General features: G+C 36.3%; 1 protein-coding gene across 1 annotated transcript in view; it reads left to right on the plus strand.

Moving 5' to 3' along the window:
• Positions 1–7,365: 7,365 nt before the first annotated feature.
• Cog6 (component of oligomeric golgi complex 6) overlaps positions 7,366–22,849 on the plus strand; it is an 88,894-nt gene continuing 73,410 nt past the window's right edge. Inside the window, exons 1-4 of the mRNA XM_015484237.2 lie at positions 7,366–7,633; positions 10,212–10,355; positions 12,222–12,293; positions 15,398–15,456. Coding sequence (XP_015339723.1) covers positions 7,481–7,633; positions 10,212–10,355; positions 12,222–12,293; positions 15,398–15,456 — 428 coding nt within the window. The 5' untranslated portion in view covers positions 7,366–7,480. The remainder of the gene's footprint in view (positions 7,634–10,211; positions 10,356–12,221; positions 12,294–15,397; positions 15,457–22,849) is intronic.

Consider the following 22,849-nt stretch of genomic DNA (forward strand, 5'->3'; position numbering starts at 1 on the left):
ACTGGGTAGCATGGCAGATGTTATAATATGATCCAACTTATAAAAATATTCAGCAGTGCATAGAACCCAAATTAAATACTTCATTAAGGTCTTTTTGATTCCTTTATCACTCCTACCTCAGCCATACTCTGGCCTCAAGAGAAGTTCACTGTGGTTGATCACATAGAAAGCAGAATATTTGAACCAAGTGTGCATGCAATATTGATGCCTGTAATTCTTCTACCAGATAAAAGCCATCTGCTGTAGATATCGATCTGTTTCATGGATGTTTCTGAAGGACAGTGGAAGGGAAATCTTCACATTTTGCTGTTCAATTTACCTGAGAGAATAGGATCGAGATAAGAATTTATGCTGGTTCACAAACAGTGGATAAGGGTTTGGTTCACTGGCCAAACACCTGTTCAAAACAAAGTGGAATTACTGGTGACAAGAAGGCTTAGAGAAGAAATATGTGACTGTGTTACTTGGGGTCCTGGGTTAAAATTTTTCTGAGTCAGATGAATATATGTATGAATGAAAAGGCCCCATTGCAATGAATGCTCTCAATAACCAGATGGAAAAAAACAACAAACATTCACTCTGTGGACTTCATTCATTCTTCTTCCTAACCACCCCTGATTTACTAATTTATGCCCATGCACAAAGTCAAACAGTGACAAGGACATCCAATCTCTAACCTGTCTTTCCCTTCACCTGACTTCCACCACTGCTGAGTGCCCAATTTGCCAGTGGTAGCCAAACCTGAGCCTCTGATACCATTTCTAATGCTGCCCTTGAAACTCTTTGTTTATTAAATCTCTGCTGCCTCTTGAAACTGTTAAAACAGATGTTTATAACTGAGCTTAGGTCTTGTGATTTAGGATGCTTGGATTGAGAACTTATAAGGTAAAAACATTCCTTAAGCATATGTGTATGGGGGTGGGGAGAGTATATGTTGATATTGCCTATCTGAAGGACAACCTCTGGTGGACATTTGGCATCCACCCATCCATTCATCCATCCATTCATTCATTCATGTGCTTGTTAGTGGGAATGGAGCTTGCACAGTACATAAATTCTTTTTCTGTATTGGATCAATTTTCTATTTTCTCAGTTCTCCTGGCATTAGGTCCAAACCTATTATCTAAGCTCTGAAATGAGAAGCATCTGTCCTTGACCTTTTTTTATTTGTTTATTTTGGTACTGAGGATTGAACCCAGGGGCACTCTATAGCTGAGCTACATCCCCAGGTCATTTTATTTTGAGACAGGGCTGTTGAGCCTGTTTATTTATTTGTTTGTTCTAATTAGTTACACATGACAGCAGAATGTTCTTCGATTCATTGTACACAAATAGAGCAGAAATTTTAACTTCTCTGGTTGTACCCAAAGGAGGATTACACCATTCGTGCAATCATACGTGTACCTAGGGTAATGATGACTGTCTCATTCCACCATCTTTTCTACCCCCATGCCCTTTCCTCTTTCCCCTTTGCCCCATCCAAAGTTCCTCCACTCATCCCATGCCCCCCACTCATTTTGGATTAGCATCCACTTATCATAGAAAATATTTGGCCTTTGGTTTATTGGGACTGGCTTACTTTGCTTAGCATGATATTCTCTAACTCCATCCATTTACCTGCAAATGCCATAATTTTATTCTTTTATTGCTGAGTAAATGGGGAAGAGAGGAAGAGCATGGGAAGAAGATTACCTCTACATAGGAAAGAGGGGTGAGAGGGAAAGGGAGGAAGAAAGGGAATTGCATGGATGGTGGAAGGAGACCCTCATTGTTATACAAAATACATGTATGAAGATGTGAGAAAAAAAAAAGAATAGTGTTACCCTAGATTAGGTAGAGAGAAGTGTTGGGAGGGGAGGGGAGGGGTTGGGAAGATAGGAAGGATAGTAGAATGAGACAGACATTATTATTACTGTGTGTATATACGTGACTGCATGACCAATGTGATTCTGCAAACTGCATACTCAGAAAAATGAGAAATTATATCCCATCTGATTCAAATGTTTGATATATCAAGATCATTGTACTGTCATGTGTAACTAATTAAAAAAAAATACTTCATTGTGTATATATACCACAGTTCTTTACCCACTCATCTATTGAAGGGCATCTAGGTTGGTTCCACAGTTTGGCTATTATGAATTGACCTGCTGTAAACACTGATGTGGCTGCATTACTAGAGTATGCTGTTTTTAAGTCCTTGGGGTATAGACTGAGGAGTGGGAGTGCTGGGTCAAATGGTAATTCCATTTCCTGTTTTCTAAGGAGTCATCATTACTGCTTTCCAGATTGCCTGCACCAATTTGCAGTTCCACCAGCAATATGTGAGTGTGCGTTTTCCCCCACACCCTTGCCAACACTTATTGTTGTTTGTATTCTTGATAATTGCCATTCTGACTGGTGTGAGATGAAATCTTAGTTTTGATTTGCATTTCTCTAATTACTAGAGGCATTGAACATTTTTTCATATATCTGTTGATCGAATGCATATCTTCTTCTAACAAGTATCTGTTCAGCTCCTTAGTCCACTTACTGACTGGGTTCTTTGTTTTATGTTAAGTTTTTTGAGTTTTTTATATATCCTGGAGATTAGTGCTCTATCTGATGTGCATGTGGCAAAAATTTGCTCCCAAAATGTAGGTTCTCTATTCACCTCATTGGTTGTTTCTTTTGCTGAGAGGAAGCTTTTTAGTTTGAATCCATCCCATTTATTGATTCTTGATTTTATTTCTTGCACTTTTGGCTGGCCTTGAATTTAACAATCTTCTTGCCTCAACCTCTGGGGTCGCTGGGATTACAGATGTGCATCACAGCACCCAGCCTGTCCTAGACTTTGCATCAAGAGAAAGTGACACAAAAATCATGGATAGTGGAGACTTCTTCAGGGATAATAGAATTTTAGGCAACACAGTTTCCAGGCACAGCATCAGCAGCTGTGCCACAGAGGAATCTTGTGTCTAGGATCACTATGTGGGTAGAAAATCTGATGACAGTGGATCTATGACAAGCTGTTCTATGCAGTGATTTTGTGTATTTGTTTTTGGTGGCTTCTGCCTCTCTTACAAACTTGGTTCTTTCTCTTTCCTATTGATTCTAAGACATACTCAAAATTCCTTCAGTAAATAATTTTCTACTTAACTCATGCACAGTTTGCTCCTTTTAGCTTCACTTATGAACCATAACTTATAAAACCATAAAACTTCAATACTTTTCATTTGTTAAGGATTTAACTTACTGATATATGTTATGCAACATGCTGTGCTGGAAACTGGGAAGGCAGAGATGCCTGACAGAGTCTCCATTATGTAGGTACTTTGAGTCTAGCTGGAGAACAGCAAATACATAAATCATTTTTTAAAATAATCAGATGAGGCAAGTTATAATAGGCATCATATGTTAAGGGCTATGGAATTTGCGTAAGAGATTAGTTAATTTTGCTTAAGGAGAGCTGCATTGTGAACATGCAGAGAAGAATTGATATCTGTGGGGAATCCTGAGGATAAATATAATTTGATCAATCTCACAAGAGCAGGCATTCCTAGGACAGTGGTGTTAGGTCTGAGTGTTTGTTAAAATTCATATGTTGAAATCCTAACCCCCAAAATGGGGATATATGGAGGCTGGCAGAGCCTTGGGAAGTGATTAGAGCATAAGAGCAAAGGTCCCAGGTTTGGGATTATAAAGGAGACCCCAGAGAACTAGCCAGTCTCTCCCTTCCACCAGGTGAGATTAACAATGAAAAGATGACTGTCTATTGGATCACGAAGTAGGCCCTCATCAGCACTGAATCTGCTGGCTACTTGATCTTGAACTTCCTAGCCCCCAGAACTGTAAGAAATCAATTTCTATTATTTATAAACCATCCAGTCCAAGGCAATTTTGTTATAGCAACCTGACTGGACTGAGACAAGAGGGTTGTAAGAGTGAATGAATGGAGACTTAAGTTTGTGATGTGTTTGTATCCAACAAACACAGTATCACAGTCATGGAGCAGGTGCCAGAATTAAGGTTAAAGTGATAATGTGAGATCTGATCATGAAGGTCTGATTATGAAGTCTCATGTGTACCCTGCTAAAATGTTCTTTTATTCACTAATTGCCATCATGGCTTTAAAAATTTTTTTTTATTTGTATATGACAGTGGAATGCATTATAATTCTTTTTTATGTAAATTTTTTATTTATATATGACAGCAGAATGCATTACAATTCTTATTATACATATAGAGCACAATTTTTCATATCTCTGGTTATATACAGCCATCATGGATTTTAAAGCCAAAAAAAAAAAAAGCACTAAATCTGTGTTTTAGAAAAATAATGCTGTTGTCAGTGTGAAGACATTAAAAACCATGTCAAGACCAACACAGAGCACATTTGAAACTTCACCTGCAAAAGTTTTTTTTTTCTCTTTTGCCTACATTTCAAGGAGAGGTGTATACAACTCAAAATTGGAACCAAGGAAGCAGTAATAGAATCTTGTTTCTAACTGCCAAGTAAACGAGTAACTAGCTATGTGATCTGAGGTTAGTCATATGACCTTGGAAAGATTCCTTAGCCTTAGATTACTCATCAGTAACAGAGTACTAATTACATGATAACATGGGAATGATTCTCACGTTGTAGGGTAATTGTGAAGATAATAATAGTGTATGAAAAGAGTCTAGCAGAGTCTGATACTCAATAAATGCAGATGCTAAGTAATGGGAGCTATTATTATTAATGTAATGAAAAATGCAGAAGGCTGAAAATTCTGATTCACTAAATGTGGATTTAATAAATGTCCTTTTGATGAAACCACAGTGGTCAATGTAATGTGACTTCCACTTATCTTGGAAGCCAAAAAGCAAGAAAGCTTAAATAAGCACTCACATGAGGGTGGGAAACCGGATGGGACCTCCCTCCATTCAACTATCATTAAGAAAAAAAATGCTAATTTATCTCAGCTTGCCGTAGCTTGGCAAACATCCTTTACTCTTTTATATGCACAGATTTGTTTTCCCATTATTTGGGTCAGAGCCTTTCTTTTAATTCTGTTAGTGTTCTAGTATACTGTGGAACTCAATATACAAAATTATCTTAAATATTTTTGCTAAAAGAAAAACTTCATTCAAAAATATATGTAAGTGATAAAACACTTGAGTACTTACTTTAATTGTAGATAAATATTGATTTTTTTAGCGCTTACACTATAACTTATAGTTAGCGTCACAAAATTATGTGATACCAGCTAAAAGTTGCAAAGTGTTATCCTGAATGAATGAAAGCACTCTAATTTGTTTAGTCCCCCATAGATAACACTTTGGTTGTCTGCCTCCCTAACTTTCTCCCCACTTCTCTCTCTTCCCTCCCTGTGTACTTCTATTTTGTTTCTTTCTAATACAAAACATGATGTGGTGAATATCTTTGATCGCACACTTTGGGAAATTTTTGTATTACCTCTATAGTAGATACCTAACAGTTAAGAGTGCCACATAATGATGACATTCAGTCAGCTCTGTGGAGAGGCCCACAGAGCTAACTTATATCAACATGTAGCATTGAGTTGCCAGCTATATGAGTGAGCCATCTTGAAGCAGATCCTCCAACCCCCAATAAGCTTTTAGATGATGCAGTCCTAGTTGATACTGGACTGCAACTTCATGAGATACCTTGAGCCTAAATCACCTAATAACCTTGTCAACTCATGCTGTAGTTCCTGATCAATAAACTGCAACGAATATTCTTTTAAAACACAAGTTTAAGGGTAATTTTTTCTTTTCTTTTCGTTTTGATACTGGGTATTAAAACCAAGGGTGTTTTACCCTGAGCCAGATCTCCAGGCCTTTCTATTTTTTGGAAGTACTGGGGGCTGAACTAAGGGGCACTCAACCACTGAGCCTCATCCCCAGTCCTATTTTGTATTTTTATTTATAGACAGGGTTTCACTGAGTTGCTTAGCATCTCCCCATTGCTGAGGCTGGCTTTGAACTCGTGATACTCCTATCTCAGCCACCTTAGCCACTGGGATTACAGGTGTGTGCCATTGTGCCCAGCTATGTTTTATTTTGCAACAGCTTCATGCTAAATTGCTGAGGCTGGCCTAGAATTTGCGATGCTCCTGTCTCTGTCTCTGGAGGAGCTGGGATTACAGGTGTGTGACACTGTGTTCAGTTTGGGTAATTTGTCAAAAGTAGCATTAGGGAGCTAATATCTTTAAGGCTTAGAATAGTGGGTCTCAAGCCAGGGCAAATTTGGCCCTCAGGGACATTTAGCAATTTATGAAAACATTTTTGATGGTTCTAACTGGGGATGGTACTACTGGCATTTAGTGGGTAGGGGCCTGGAATGCAGCTAAACATCCTATGATAAACAGAATACATCATGATCTCTTGTAAGCTTTTCTCAATAAGTCAGAGGTCTCTCATGCAGTCTCCAGGTACCTTTTTGTGTCTCTCCAGAATCTACTCCACTGCCCTGGCACAACTGGGCTATGCATGTGACAATTGGTGAGCACTGCAGGAAGTCAAAGAAAATGCTGAGCACAGAGACTATGGCAGTTGGAAAGGGGAAATGTGGTGTGTGAGGCCCGGGTGGGGGGGCGTGGCAACTATTATGGATGCTTGGGGACCACCTTTTGAATATGGCGATTGATGCACCAAACACACCCAAAAGTATGGAAAATACTGTTGCTAGTGAGCAAGCATGTATAGCCTAAAGAGTTATGCAAGATAGCAACAGTGTGGGATGAGCAGCAGCTCACTACAGAAGCAGATCTGCAAGCCCAAGTCCGTGTTAAGCAGTTGCAGGAGGAATTAAAGTTGGAGCGTGAAGTGACTTTAACTCAAGCACGGACTACAGAGGCCTGGGACAAGCTGATGGAGGAGCCATACGCAGGTGCCAGAACAGTTATAACCCCAAAGGTAGAGACGGATAGACCTTGGCCGGTGATGTTGAGCATCTGCTCCTTTCCATCCAGCACACACAAATTCTCCACGAGAAATCATAGTGCTGCTGAGTTGGCAGAACAACTTTAGACACAAAGCCAGAGAGAACGTAGCAGGATGACTGACGTGTCTCTCACACATAACGTATTTTCTACAGTCTATCAGAATCATATACTCTGTATTCAGTAAATACTCTTCCGAAAGACGAAATTTGGATAAAGTGAACTTAAGAAGAATTGTTTCAGTGAACGTGTATGCCAGGCACGGGATTCAGTACAATTTTGCGTTTAACTGGCTCAGAATTTCTTAGATTCAGGAATCACAAAGCCCCTTTTAATACCTCGAATTTCTTCCTCTCACTGGAGCTACCCCTCCCCTAGCTCTCTCCCCAGAAGCCGCAGCCGGTCAGTCTGGACGAGCCCGCTCTCATCAGGACGCATGCGCAGACCGATATGCACATGCGCAGTTCTCGCTCTGCCCGCCTGTTACCCAGTTAGGGCTGAGCTGGCAGCACCGCCCCTGGGGGCGGGTCGTGGGTCGTGGCTCGCGAGTCGCTATGGCAGAGGGCGGCGGGGAAGTGGTCGTTGTGCCGGCCTCCGGGGCCACCAACGGCTTCAGCAATGGGGCAGGCGGGACTTCCGCGCAGACCAGCAACCCTCTGTCGCGCAAGCTGCATAAGATCCTGGAGACGCGGCTGGACAACGACAAGGTAACCTGGGCGAGCAGGGCCGCAGGTCCTAGAACCCCTCTTCTCCCGGGGTTGGAGCCGCACAGGGGGCGTTGTCGGTCCGCACACTCTGACCTCTACGCGGTGCCGGCTGCGCGGGGAGCCGCGAGTGACCCGAGACCCCCCGGCGCGCGGCTCTGCCAGCTCGGGGCAGGTGAGAAGGCAAGCCTGAGAAGACCCTGGAAGGGAAAGGGGCTTCCAGTTGTGGCCTCTCGGAAGGCGCCTCCCCTCACCCCCAGGTGTGAAGGTGTCTGAGATGGATGAGAAACCCCTGCCCGAGACAAAATTCTTGGACTGCTTGGTAGGGCGTCGCGATTGGGCGTTAGTAGGGCCGAACAGTGTGAGCAGGGAGCATTTTCACTACCGGGTGAGAACAGCAACAGTTTGCAGCGCCAAAGATCTGCTTTCTACCCAAGGCGTGCATGAACTCATCTACTAGTTTTTGTTGTTGTAAGCTAAGTGCTGCTTATGACTTGTGGACTGATCCACTATTTATTTTATTTTTTTTTAAAGATAAACAACCGACCAAGTTGCTTCTGAAACTAGGGTTGGACTTTCCAGCTCCTGTCATAGCTAAATATCATTTCTATATCACGCAGTCGCCTGAAGAATGCCAAAGGGCGGGGGGGAGCTAGTAAAAGTGAGAGCTTTATAGGTAAATATGTAGGTAATTGGAAAACAAAAGGTCAGTAAGAATTTGTAACATAACAGTGTCATGAGTTGGAAAAGAAGGGTTCTAAGGCCATCAGTAATTGTTAGCGGTAACCACCACATTTGTGCATGGTGATTTGAGCAAGTTCCTTAACTTCTCTAAGCTTCTGTTTGGGAACTGGGAATACTGCTAGTGACTTTCTCAGGGTTGTTGTGAGGACTCTAGAGAATATCGGTGAAGTCCTAAGCACAGTGCCCAGCACTTGCTGTTTCTTAACAAATGTTTATTTTATCATAAATTGGCATTGCTTAATGTGTCTAACATTGTTATTTACTGTTTCATGCAATACAACTACTCTAATGTTGATAACATTCTCTCCTTTTTACCCAGGAGAAAAAATAAGGAATGGAGGGAGTGCAACTAGGTTAAGTCATGTAACTAATAACTTTAGGATTCTGTCCATTCAGCCAGGCCCTAGAATATTTTAAGGCAGTCTTTGTGTGTGTGTGTGCGTGTGTGTTTACAATAAGCATTTGTAGTTGTAAACATTTTTACTAATATTAAATTGCATTTAAATACTTTATTTTTGTCAATCCAGACAATATTTTAAATTAATGTTAGGTGCAGGACAGGCTGAACGAATGATAGCTGCAGGATAATGTTAGCCCCTAGTGTGGTGGTCACTTTCCTTTCAAATAACATAACTGAAAGCTGGAAGGGTAAGCCTCGTAGAATATACAGTAGTTCAGGTGTAGGCATTTTTATCTGTAGAATGCCAGGTTCTATGAGAATATCCTGAACAGAATTCTGCTCTCTCCTCCAACCATATTCTCTCTGTAGGTAATAGATCTCCTTTAATTTTATAAATAGCATTACATATGATGACTCTCTAATCTGTAACCCTGTTACTGACACCTGTACCCAGTTTCAGATTTTGTAGAAATAGTTGTCAATTATTATGCCTTCAATTGAACACCTGATTGACATTATAAAAACTTAACAAGGACAAAATTCTTGATTTTCCCCCAGACCAATTCTGCTCTCACTGCTAAAAAGAACATCACCATTCATCCATTCAGGCAAGAAGCATATAAATAATTTTTGGTTTTAGTTCTTTTTTTCACCTGTGCCATGCAACCCATAAATGAAACTCTTTTATAGACTGTACATTTAAAATTTTTGGGGGGCGGTGAATATTTCTTTTTCATCTGCACTGCTACCGTCTTGGTGAAAGACATCATCAAGTCTTGCTTAGATTATTTTAGTTTTATTTGTTTGCTTTCTTACCTTCCTGTACCATCCATTCTTAAAAAGTTGGAATAAACTTTTTTAATATATATATTTTTTAGTTGTAGTTGGACACAATACCTTTATTTTATTTACTTAATTGTATGTGGTGCTGAGGATTGAACGCTAGGCGAGCTTTCTATTGCTGAGCCAGAACCCCAGCCCCTGGAATAAACTTTAGCTGTATATAACATATTGTGTTACTCTCCTGCTTAAAACCTGTAATAGTTTTCGGGAGCTTTATACCTTGCAGTTTCACTTACTGTATCTCAGCTCATACCAAGTACATAAAGGATTTCTTCATTTTGAAAAATTAATATGTCATCACTTATTTAGCCAATTTTTTTAGGTGGACATTTCAGTTATTTCCAATTTTTGTAATTCCACACAATTTTGCAGTGAATAACCTTGTATTTAGGCTATTGTGTGTAAGCTAAGTATATACCTATTATATTACAGAAATAAATTTACTCTTCAGTAGTTTGAAGGTCATCCAGTAGTTTTTGGATTGTTGAATGGAAACAAATTCATCAAAAGTGATTTCAGTACATTTTATCTTGAGATTAGGAAACCACCTAAAAATTACTCTCAATAATTTTCTTGTATTATCAATTGAAACAGGAGATGTTGGAAGCTCTCAAGGCACTTTCAACATTTTTTGTTGAAAATAGTTTGCGGACTCGAAGAAATTTACGTGGAGATATTGAACGCAGAAGTTTAGCCATCAATGAAGAATTTGTAAGCATTTTCAAAGAAGTGAAGGAGGTATGTGAATTCTTTTTGTTTAGCACTTCTTGAGAACTTACTGAGTATTGTTTGGATGAGTATTATTTTGAATTAAGTTGGTTTGTTTGCTGTTAATGTACCACGTTCAAATAGAAAATGACTTGCTGTACTCCAGCTGTATCTTTAGTCTTTATTTGAAATAGGGTGATTTCTGAATCTAAACTCTGCTAATGCTTGTTCTTAGAAAGTGTAACATTTGTTCTAGGAAATTCTCTTAGGAATTTTAGTGTTTTAACAAAAAATAATATTTATCTAAATAGTTTTCCAATAGAAAAATCTCCTCATTGAATAACTTTCCTGTGGATAACTACTTTTTCATGGGAGAGTAATTAGTATTGAATCACTTTTACTTCATCCTAAATTATGCAAGTTTCAGGGATCAATTACTTCAATGTATAAATAGGGTTTCATCAAACTTGAGTGCTGTTTATTCCCCATGAAAATAAGTTTTATTTATTTTTTTAATTCTATAGTATTTTATTATGTTAATATATAATATTGTTAATACGATATTGACATTTCTTTGTGAATGACATGGAAGTGTTATACATGGTTACAATAAATATTTTAACAGTTTCATAGGATTTTATTGACTGCAATAAATATTTTAGCAGTTTCATAGGATTTTATTGACTGAAGGTAAGCTTAACAATGAAAAGATGACCGTCTGTTGGATCCTAGAAGGGCAAAAGAAAAGTTTGGTAGAATTCATAAAAAAAGGAAGAGATAGTAGTGATAAACACATCCAAATTATGGTCTCTAAACTTGATTTTATCATTGCCAGAAGGTAAGGAAACTGTCTAGGAAGACTACTGGGTAAGTGTCGAATTGACTCTGGAGGTAAGCTTCTTAAAGAGGCTTCTACTGACCAAAGATAAGTCAGTTTGAGCATCAGTAATTATTGTAACTGCATTGAACTGAAACACATCAAACATGAAATCTATGAGTTTATAATGATATTAAAAATCAAACTGAATCTTCATTGGTTATCTTCAGTAGATATAAGGAAACTAGCATACTTTGAAAATTGCTAACTAAGAGGAAAGGCTCAAGCATTTATTTTGTCTTTTTTACCAATTGCATCATGCAGTTGTTAAGGGGAGCCTTGTTTCTATAGAAGTGCTTTAGCTCATAAATAAAGAAGGAATGATGAACAATTAGAAGGCAATTGTGCAACCACTTTAAAATTTTTTTAGTAGTAGATAGACACAATATCTTTATTTTATGTGGTGCTAAGGATCAAACCCAGTGCCTCACACATGCTAGGCAAGTGCTCCACCCAGTCTTGCAACTACTATTGAATTTATAAATCTAGATGTTTAGCCTTGGCACTGTTTACATATGGGGCCAGATATATGTTAGGGACTGTCTCTGAACTAAAAGATTTGTGGTAGCATCTTTGGCCTCTCCCCCTTGATTTGTTCCCCAGGGGTCACTGGCAATGTCTGGAGATATTCTTTGTTGGAACAACTAGGGGTAAGATGGTCCTACTGGTATCAAGGCTATATCTCAGTGGTAGAACATTCTTGGGTTCAATTCCCAGCACCACAAACTAAAACAAAACAAAACAAAAGTCCATGAACAAACAAAAATTATGCATATTTTTTAAACATTTATGTTTTCTCTATACTCTCTGAGAGAATAGATTAACTTCTTTATACCTTTTTAGAACTAGGTATTTGTCTTTTTAAGCATTTCTAGTTTAAATGTGGAAATCTCTTATTATGCCTTGACAAAATGTGTGTGTGAGTGTGTATGTGTATGAATGACTAAGGATTTGGCAAAGAGAGGAGACATTTATTTAATAGTATATATAATATTTGATGCAATTTTTCTCCTTTTCAGGAACTTGAAAGCATAAATGAGGACATTCAAGCAATGAGCAGCTGTTGTCAAGATATGACAAGCCGCCTACAGGTGCTGTAGAATGGCTAGATTTTAAGCATAGTTCCTGGTGCAAAGTAAGCTTTCAAAATTATTAGATAGGTCTGCAGAATATATGGATATCTGATGCATTATGCTGTAAAGGAAGTTTGAATATAAATATTACACTTTTTAAAAATACTTATAAATGTTTGTGTTTCTCTGGGTGCTGGTTTATTAATATTACCCAGTTAATTCTAGAAACCTTTATATTTGGTCTTGTCAGTACAGAGCTAACTGTATCCACTTGAAATGTTTAAATTACTTTCTACTTCTAGGAAACAACCCCTATAATCAAGATGTATAGCATTTTCATCACTTGCAGAAGATTTTCTCCATAGCTTTTTAATTTTTTTAGATAGTTGATCACCTGCTACTGTTCACATTCAATTTTGGTGCATGAGTCATTTCTTAGCTCAGCAGGCCATTAGAGCCATGATTTTGAGTTTTGTTCATTCTCCCCAGTTTTTCATAAATTAATTTATTTGGTTGTAATGTTATTGAAGTCTTAATAGCTCCCATTCATCAACTATAATGTTTTTAATTTATCCATTTATAAAGAGAAGTATTTCTTAAAGTGTTCTATCTCTTATTCATAGTGGTTATTATAAGGGTTAATTTAATTACATACTACTTGTTAAAATACTTTAAACATGGAGCATTTAAAAAATGACTATTATTATGAGATAACATTTAAGAATTTAATCAGTATGCTGGGCAGAGTGGCACATACCTGTAATTCTAGTGGGTTGGGTGGCTCAGGCAGGAGGATCACAAGTTTAAGGCCAGCCTCAGCAATTCAACGAGACCCCAAGCAACTTGGTAAGACCCTGTCTAGGGATGTGGTTCAGTGGTTGATGCCTGGGTTCAATCCCTAGTATTAAAAAAAAAAAAATTAATCAGTAATTTTTTGTGTGCTATGTTTTACTCCTTTGGGTGTGGTTTTTCTTTCATAAATTACATTTATATCATGTTTATTACTTAATGAATAATAACCATCCTTAACATTTAAGATAAATTAACTAGAAATTATTTTAGGATGATAATCTTCACTAGTACTATTAATTATTATTTTGGAATTAAGACCACAATTTATAAATAGAGAGTAAGGAAATATGAAAAAAATGGAAAATATTGGTTCTGTTACACTATACTATTATACTAAAATATCCTATTTCATTGATTAATTAGACTTTCTTTTTTTTTTTTTGGTACTGGGGATTGAACTCAGGCACTCAACCACTGAGCCACATCCCAACACTATTTTGTGTTTTATTTAGAGACAGGGTCTCACTGAGTTGCTTAGCACCTCGCCATTGCTGAAGCTGGCTTTGAACTCTCCATCCTCCTGTCTTAGGCTCCTGAGCCACTGGGATTACAGGCGTGCGCTGCTGTGCCTGTCCAATTAGACATTCTTGATTGTAATGTATGCCACCAATTTAATGACTAGGAATAAAAAGAAGCTAATTAGCAATTTTGATATTGCTTTTGTTAAGCATTCTTTTTTCCAGAAATATTAAAATGTAAACATTTCTGAGAATTAAGTAAGTAGTATATTTGAAAAAAATTGTACAAGACAAGTTATGTATAATGGTGAAAGGTAAACTTTAAAGTGAAATGATAAAAATGTAAGCCTTTGAAGAAGTTATTGCATTTAAAGATTCACAATTCAAAAGAGTGTCTAGGAAGCCGTCATGTTCGCCTGTATTCTTTAAAAATCAGTGTTATTCTGAATTATCGAAGTTTAAATTTTTTTTTTATGTAGCCACTGTTTGATAGTAATATGATTTGGTTGTAAGAAACACACATTCAAAATTTCTTCACTAAACAGTGAGATGTGGGCTCTCTTATTGTCAGAATGCATGGGAAATAATAAGGTAGAGTTTGCAGAAGGAGGACGAGGCCTTAGCAGTTCAGAGCTGGAGTGTCTAGATTTGAGGCAGCTGTAGAAATCTCAGCAACTGGAATACAACATTATAGTATTCTAGCATGAAAATGATCCAATATCTTCAGGTATTTTCTCTGGTATCCACCCTTTTAGCAGATTGACTCATTCTCTGTAGTTTCCACTCTGCATAATTCTGGCTTAGTGTCCCTTCAAGGCATGAACCCTCTGTTTCTCATGTCCTCTTGCCTCTTTTCTTGCTTTTTGTCTTTTTTTTTTTTTTTTTGGTACTGGGATTGAACTCAGGAGCACTGGACCAAAGAGCCAGAGCCACATCCCCATCCCTTTTTTTTGTATTTTATTTTGAGACAGACTCTCGCTAAGTTGCTTAGTGCCTTGCTTTTGCGGAGGCTGGCTTTGGACTCATGATCCTCCTGGCCTCAGCCTCCTGAGCCGCTGGGATTACAGGTATGTGCCACCATGTCTGACTGCTTTCTGCCTTATTTTTGTAGCATTCTCCAGTTTGAGACTTTGAGAGAGAGTCTTATTTACTACACGTGTGTTTTGTTTGAATCCATTTCATAAATGTTTGACTGATCTTTGGATAGAATTCCTTTTCATCATTTTTTTCTGATCTTTTCAGTCTGGCTTGGGGGAGGGAGCATTGCTTGGTATGAATTTTGGTCAGGAATTGCCCTTTGTCTTTTAGATGGGGTATCTCTGATCCCTACCAACACTCTGTTTGGTAGGTATCTTACATATTCCAACTCGCAAATTTTTGTCTCCATCTCATGCATTTCTGTTGAGCTCCATACCTACATTTTAGTGACTTAATTTATGGCCCTGTTTAGAGGTCTCTTGGTTTCCCAACCTGGCATATTCATAACTAAAGTTATGTTCTCACCCTTAACTTGCTCTTCAAGTGCTTCTGTTTCACTAAAGAGTTATGAACTGTAAGTTCTTTAGACAGCAACAGATACCTTTTTCTTTTTTGTAAATTTTAGCATTATGTGTATATTGAGACTTATGAGGGAACTCCTCTTATTAAAATTAGTGTATGAGCCTTGAATCATCTATTTGGGTCACTTGGATATTTTAAACTTTCAAATTCTGGAGAGTCTGAACTCCATAGGTGTTGGTATTCGTTTTCTAAAATATAATGCAATTGGAATGTATATATGTTTATGTATGTTTTGTATGTTTATAATTTTAGGCAGCAAAGGAACAGACTCAAGATTTAATAGTAAAAACCACTAAGCTTCAAGCTGAAAGGTAAGTTTTTATTTGTATACTCACCTCATAATTAATTTGGAGGTTAAGTGGAAAGAAAATTGTCCCTAACTGCAAATCAAAATTAAAATAATATAAGTATAGTTAAAATTGATACAGCACCAAAACCCAAGTTATTATTAGTAGTAATTTAAGCATAAAAACAGTAGCTTAAGGCATTAAACATGTTACTAAGTTTGAGAGATCCTTTTTTTGGAACAGAAATGATGATGTGTTGTTTACTATGAAGTTCAGAAACGATTGTGTTTTAAAATGTAATAATTTTCTTACACTGTTTTTTCAGAATTATTGCCTCTTAGGTTTTACTATGATTAATCCTTTCTGGTATAATTAAGTATAAATATTCCTTGTAGTTTATGAAAGTAAGTAGACTGTTGATTGACAAGTGAATGAAATTAAGTGCAATATGGATTATTATAATATGTTGGTTGAATGCTGTAAAATTTGTTAATAATTAAGGTAAAACTCACTAACTGCATTCTTATGTCTGGAGTTTATAAAGAGGGAGAAGCGTTATACAGTGATACAGTATACCTGTCATTCACTCTGTAGCTTGGTGTATCATTTTAATCTAAGTATTCTGCATGTTCCATTGATAATGTGGAGGTATTACTACCTTAACTGCTTATTGTAGAGTAGCTCAGTGTACAGTAACAGATTATAGGTTGTCAAACTATGACCACTGGTCAAATCCAACTAGCACCTGCTTTTTTAAATGACGTTTCATTGGAACACAAGTGTTCATAGATTGTCTGTGGCTGCTTCTATACTCCTATAACAGAGTTGACTGAGACCACACATGGCTAACAAAGCCATGTGTGACTTAGTTTAACAGCAGGGTTAGTAGTATGATAAGGATCTCATCAAGTGGCATAGAGCTGAAAAACCAGAATTATGTATTAGAAGTATAGATCTAAGAAGGACATGGTGTTTCTCTTCAAATATTTGATAATCTGTCTAGTTTTTAAAAAGCTAGATTTATTCTGTGATTTTGCTGAGGTTGGAATGAAGTCTCAATGGAGAAATTTGCAGGTGGTACCTTTTGGCTCACTATAAGAAAGAATTTTCCATCCATTAAATTTGAACAATTACTTCTTTGGGAATAACTTAGTCTGATGTTACATGTACCCCAATTTTCCTCTTTTTTTTTTCCTCACAATGCTGCCATTCATGTTCCTTATACTTTATCATAGCAAATGTAGAACCATCTGGAAGCTTAATAGGATGGCACATTTTGGCCTTTTCCTCAAAACTTCTCATTGTATAAAAGTAAACAACTATTTTCTGATTAGTGATTCAGTCATTCTTGGGTTGAGCTCAGGATCCTGCCCTGTTAACACTGTCCCTGATATTTTAATGCAAGTGGCCCAGAGATGACAATTTGAAAAGCTTTGCCTTAGCCCAAATGGTATTCAGATCTTTCATATTTCTTGGGATGTGCCCTCTCCCATAATTCTCCCATAGTAACTGTTAAGCTTGAAAATACATTTTAATATTTTTAATTAAACTTTTAATTTGAGATAATTGTAGATTCATAGGCAGTTGTAAGAATTCAAAAATCCCTTGTAGCCTGTACCCAGATATCTTTCATGGTTATCTTGAAAACCACATAATACCACTACTAAGATAATGACTTTGATAAAATACACTAGTCATACTTAGATTTCCCAGTTTTGCTTATGCTCATTTATGTGTACATATGTAGTTAATACATAATTTTTACCAACTGCATAGGTTCATGTGTGCACCACCACAGTCAAGAGACCAAGTAGTTCCATCACCACAAAAGTGTGTCTTGTTAGTGGGTTGGATGGTGGTGAGGAGAGTTATACCTATACCATTGTGAAAGGATGGTTGATGCTACAAGGTGCCAGCTCTACAGGAGAGGCAGTTAACTGAGTTTCTGTAGACAGAGTGAGCCTATGCCCTTAGCACAAAATTATGTTTTTCATATTACAGCCACTCTTCTGAAAGAAGTTTACTAGAAAACTAACTTCCCAGTTATAGATCGAGAACATAAATTTTTCTCTTTAATGTTGGCTAATAAACCAGCATTGATTTAGTTTAAAAAATATGACTAAAACCAAGAAGATAACAGGTCAGCCATCTTACATATAAGGCTGATTTAAACTTTTCCTGTTCCAGGTTCAATCTTTCTGTTACCATCTTTATTGTAGTGTCTTTTACAGTTTGCTATTAATTGTTGTTTTTTTTTCTTTCTAAACTATAAGCTCCTTACGAACAATGACAGTTTCTTGTTCTTTTTTGTAACTCCAGTGCTAATGCGTTAGATTATAAATATTTTTTGAGTGAATGAACTACTCCAGCGTCAGAAAAGGAACATAAAATGAAAACAGTAAGCATTGTATTAGCTTGTAACATATGAAAATGAGACTGATTAATGTCTATGGGAGACGATATAAGAACACTATGCTTGTTCACATTTTCTCAAAACTAAGCAAGGTTGTTTACTTTCATTATTTTAGTAAGCCTCTGAAAGAGTTTGATCTGATATTCTTTTGGGAACTGAAAATTTGGTGACATTGTAGCATCCTCAGAGCTATAGATTTGATGTGCCAAGTAAACATTATAGTGTGTGTGTTTTAGAAAAATTACATAGCAGAAATTATGAAACAGGTTCCTAGGGGTTGGCAAAGAATTGTTTTCCTTTTTAAAATATTACCTTTTCTTTTAACAGGATTTTTTTTAAAAAATGAGCAGTTTGCTTTGGAAATAGAAATGCTATGGGCTTATTTGGATAACATGATATCTAATTGTTTTATTCAGGCAATTTATTTTGCACAAATGTACATGTAAAAATGTATTGCAGAAGCTTGTATGAGGTATTTTCTCATTGCTTAGTGAAAGGTTAGGATAATCCAGAGAGCATCACTTCTTCCTCCTTCAGACTCTCTGATTTGGACCTAGAAGCAATTTGGACCTTCTGCCTATCCTACAGAAGATACTGTTGGTGATATGGAGGGGTCCCTCCAGCTTAGACAGTTTATAAAGTCTCTATTTTCACTGGAAATGAAATCTGGGAGGATAAGGCACAAAATAGTTTATTACAGTGACCATGCTGTAAAGGAAAAGGATAAGAAAAATGTGTAAATAACCTTGAATTCAAACATTCTTTAAAATTGGATTTGGAGATTTAATTAATTTTTTAAAAATATAATTTTTGATCTTACACATTTTATCCCCCTCAATACATAGGAGCTTGCTTTTTTGTGGGCATACATATTTAAAGTGGGTAATGTTGTATACTTCCTGATTTGACTGTGTTTATTCACCATACAGACTTTTTCTATGTTCTTATTCATTCTGTCTGGAATTCTGTTTCCCAGAATGTATTTGTTGAAAACACATTGTCCTTTAAGGTCCTAGTATATGTATGTTATATACGCCTATCATACATTTAAAAATATTTTACACAATTAAAAATTCTAGGCAACCATGTGTATGTGTGTGTGCATGCATATACATGTTCCTTGAGAATTATGTGTATCTATATATGCATATATATATTTCATGTGCTTCCTTATTACTTTGAGAATTAGTTTATTTCATAGGAAGTTTAGTCGACCTTTGTAGTTCACAGTTCTCTTATCTAGCTGTTTTCCATGTACATCCAGCCACCTTTACTCAGTATAAGAACAGGAGTGAGTGATTCTTCTTTTATTCCCACAGGTTGTTGCTCTCATAGTGCTTATCTTCTGCTCTCTAATTCCTGAACTCTTGCTGGGTGTAGTGGTCTTTGATTTCTAACTGGATATTAAGGGCAGAGTCTTACTGCTCTTTGTACTAGCTGCTTTTTACATGACAAGGTTTTTGTATTGACTGTGTTACTTTTAAATTTTAAGTTCTTATTGCTGATATTGCCTATGATATTCTTATGTCTTGAGACTTTGTGGGAGTAATACTGATTGTGCTCAACTTAAATAAAAGATAATAAGAATAAAAAGTATTAAAATAAAAGAAAATATCAGATGATTTTTAAGGCTATATTTTATACAGTGATGCTAAGTGGCATTTTATGTATTTTGGTGTATTTAAAAAACATCTTTGTTGATATAATTCACAACCATAAAATTCACTCAATAGTGTATAATTCAGTGTTTTTTTGGTATACTTACAGAGTTTGCAGCTATCAAATTTAGAACATTTTCATTACCCCAAAAGAAACCTTGTGACCTTTAACAAATAGTCATCAGCCTTAGTCAACTATTAATCTACATTTTCCTGTATAGCTTTGCCTGTTTTCTAAACCTTTCATGTAAATGGAATCATACATGTCTAGCTTCTTTAGCTTAGCATGTTTTCAAGGGTCATCTATGTTAACATTATTGCTTTTCTTGCAGAATAATATTCTGTTGTACAAATACATAAGATTTTGGGGATTGCTCAGAAGTTGATAGATAATTGGATTATTTCTATTATTCGGCTATTATGAATAATGATGCAATGACTATTTATGTACAGGTTTTTGTGGAGACATGTTTTTATCTCTTAGGCACATACCTAAGACTTGCTGGATCAAAAATGATAATTCTATGTTTAACTCTTCAAGGAACTGCAGACTGTTTTCCAAAGAAGCTATACAGTTTATAGTTCTGATGTAGTCCAATTCATGCATTTTTGTTAATTATACATTCTGTATTTTAAAAAAAAGTTTTTGTGCCAAAATTATTTTATCTGCTAGTTTCTAAAATGACAAGATAAAAGATTCACAAATTTATTTTATTTGCTGGATTTTTTAAACCATAGCATGAGTTGGAAAGGGTGCTGTATTTTCTCTTGTGAAAGAATCCACATATTTAACCATTCTTAAATTATTGAATATTCATATTATTCCCATTACTTAAAACAATGGTTCAGAAAATGTTTTTAAATCATTATGTACATTTCAGATTACTTGCTCAGGGTTAATTCTTAGCATTGTAATGAATCAGTGATATAAACTTTTTAAAAGCATCCTTTTTTAAAAAACTTTGATTTATTTATATTTGGTGCTGAGGATCGAACCTAGTGCTTCACATGTGCTAGGCAAGCTCTACCGCTGAGCCACAACCCCAGCCCCAATGATATAAACTTTTTAAAAGTATCCTGATGTGTATCGCCTAAATTTCTGTCCAAAATGCTATACCAATTTATACTTCCAAATACATGAGAATATCTTTTACTATACCATCATCAGCAGTAGGTATTGTCATCAAAAACTTTGCCAATTTTATCGAGGAAAAGTATTATCACACTGTTTTAATTTTGCATGTCGTTGAATAGTGGAAAAATGACATGTTTTTCATTTTGTTTTGCCATTTATATTCCTTCATTTTTCATTTTGTCTCATACACTGCCTGTGTGTGTGTTTTCTTATTATTTTGAAATTACTTCATTGAGGTGAACTTAGAGTATATCTTCAGGAAAAGAAAAAAGTATCAGAAGATTTATATGTTTTGTTCTGGAATTATTTGAAGGAATCATGAAGACTGAGTAGTCTTAATTTAAATACTTGGGCAATATGTAAGTGCATGTATTGGAAATTCATATGTGTGTGTAGTTTCTTTGTAAGGAAAAATGGAAGTTCCTGTGTATATATTTCTGCAACTTGTCTTAGATCACTTTGTACTAACATCTGTTATCTACCTCATATTTTTAAATGCTGTATATTATTCAGTACTATATATTTTCCATATGTATATTATATTACATGTGGTAATTGTGTGAATATATCTCAAGTACTATAGAAATTGTAGTTTATGATTGTTTATATTTTTGTATTAGCATTTATTTTATATAAATTTTAGATATCAAAACCCCTCAGAAGTTGTATATGTCAGTGTTAATGTGAGGTGAGGGCAAGGTTTGCATCTCATGTGCCTTTTGTCACAGCAGGCTCTGCTACAGCCTACAAGTTGTAAGTCCCCACTAATATCATTTCAGTGCACTAATGCTGCCAGACCAAACCATTGAGCCATCTAGAGGTAGCTTTCTGTCAGAATGGTTGTGGGAAAGATTTACTTGGAAAAAGTAAATGTTATAAAACTAAAGAGTTATATGATTTTAAAATATATTAGAATTTATTTTTGTCACTACTTTAAAAGTTGCCGTCTTTTGATACCTAACCCTTGTTTTAGCAGAATAGCCATTCTTGAAAATGTTTTTGGGCCATCTCTTTTGTAGATATAAAGTCTGTGGTTCAGTCTTTATCTCATGGATTGATTTTTAGATCCAGTCAACCATATTATTTGGGATCAATTTTAGTGATTAAGGGGTATGATCAAGATGGGTAGCACTAGTTTTAGTTAAAACAAGTGAAAACATAAAGTGACTGATTTTCCTTGGCCCCTAAATAAATTGTTTCTAAATATTGATCAAAAAAGCTCCAAAAGGGATTTTAGTTGAGTCAATTTGTATTATCTCAAGGAATTTTATGAAGTTTTATAATTACTTTAAATCTTGTGTGATAATGATTACAACTTTAAGAGTATAAAACAAACCCTGTGAAGGTGACTTTTAGATAGTAGTAATAGGACAGTTATAGACCTGTGCTCTTCAACTCTTCAAACCCAGTTAAGTTTTATTGTTTAAAGTGAAAACCTGGACAACTGACTTTTCCTTTGTAGATTTCTATGTTTGTAGAACTATAAACTGTATAGCTTCTATGTTATTCAACTGGAATATTTAGTTTTGTAAACTCAAACCCTCCAGATCCGAACGTGCAAATAAAATAATGAGGGCTGACTTGTCGTGTTATCTGTACATGTTTATCTTTGTTGATTATACTTTTACAATCATATTTATGTACTTCCAGATCCAAGATAGAGAAACCAGGAATGTGGAACAGGTTCTGTTCAGGGAGTTCATGTTCCTAGGTGACCTTTAGATGGTTGGCAGTCCACCTAATCCTTTATGTCCATATAGGTTGCTTTTCAGACTAGAGTATGCCTTTTTCTAATTGTCAGCTAGGCTATATAAGATTGTATTTAGATAATATAATTTAAAACATTATTTTAATTATCATATAGAAAATATGGGGAACCCCAAGTAGAGAAGTGACGTTGGAGATTGGGGAGAATTAGTAGGATTCTTCACTTCTCTTTTAATATAAAATTTAAAAAATGAATGGACCTGATTTTTGGTGTTTGTGTACTTCATATGAAAACTTCAAAGGTTAGGATATTTTAGTGACTGGGAAGAAACTGGTTGAAAACAGGAGTATAATTCTGTCTTCAAAAATAACCTGTCGACAGAAGAGGAGCAGCGGCCTGCTGAGAGGCAGAGCCGCCCCCTCCCCCTGCGCTGGCAAGGTAGAGGGAACTGTGACCATCCACAGAGCAGGCCCAGCGGCCTGCTGAGAGGCAGAGCCGCCCCC

Source organism: Marmota marmota, unplaced genomic scaffold (genome assembly GCF_001458135.2).
Source record: "Marmota marmota marmota unplaced genomic scaffold, marMar, whole genome shotgun sequence".
Lineage (NCBI taxonomy): Eukaryota > Metazoa > Chordata > Mammalia > Rodentia > Sciuridae > Marmota > Marmota marmota.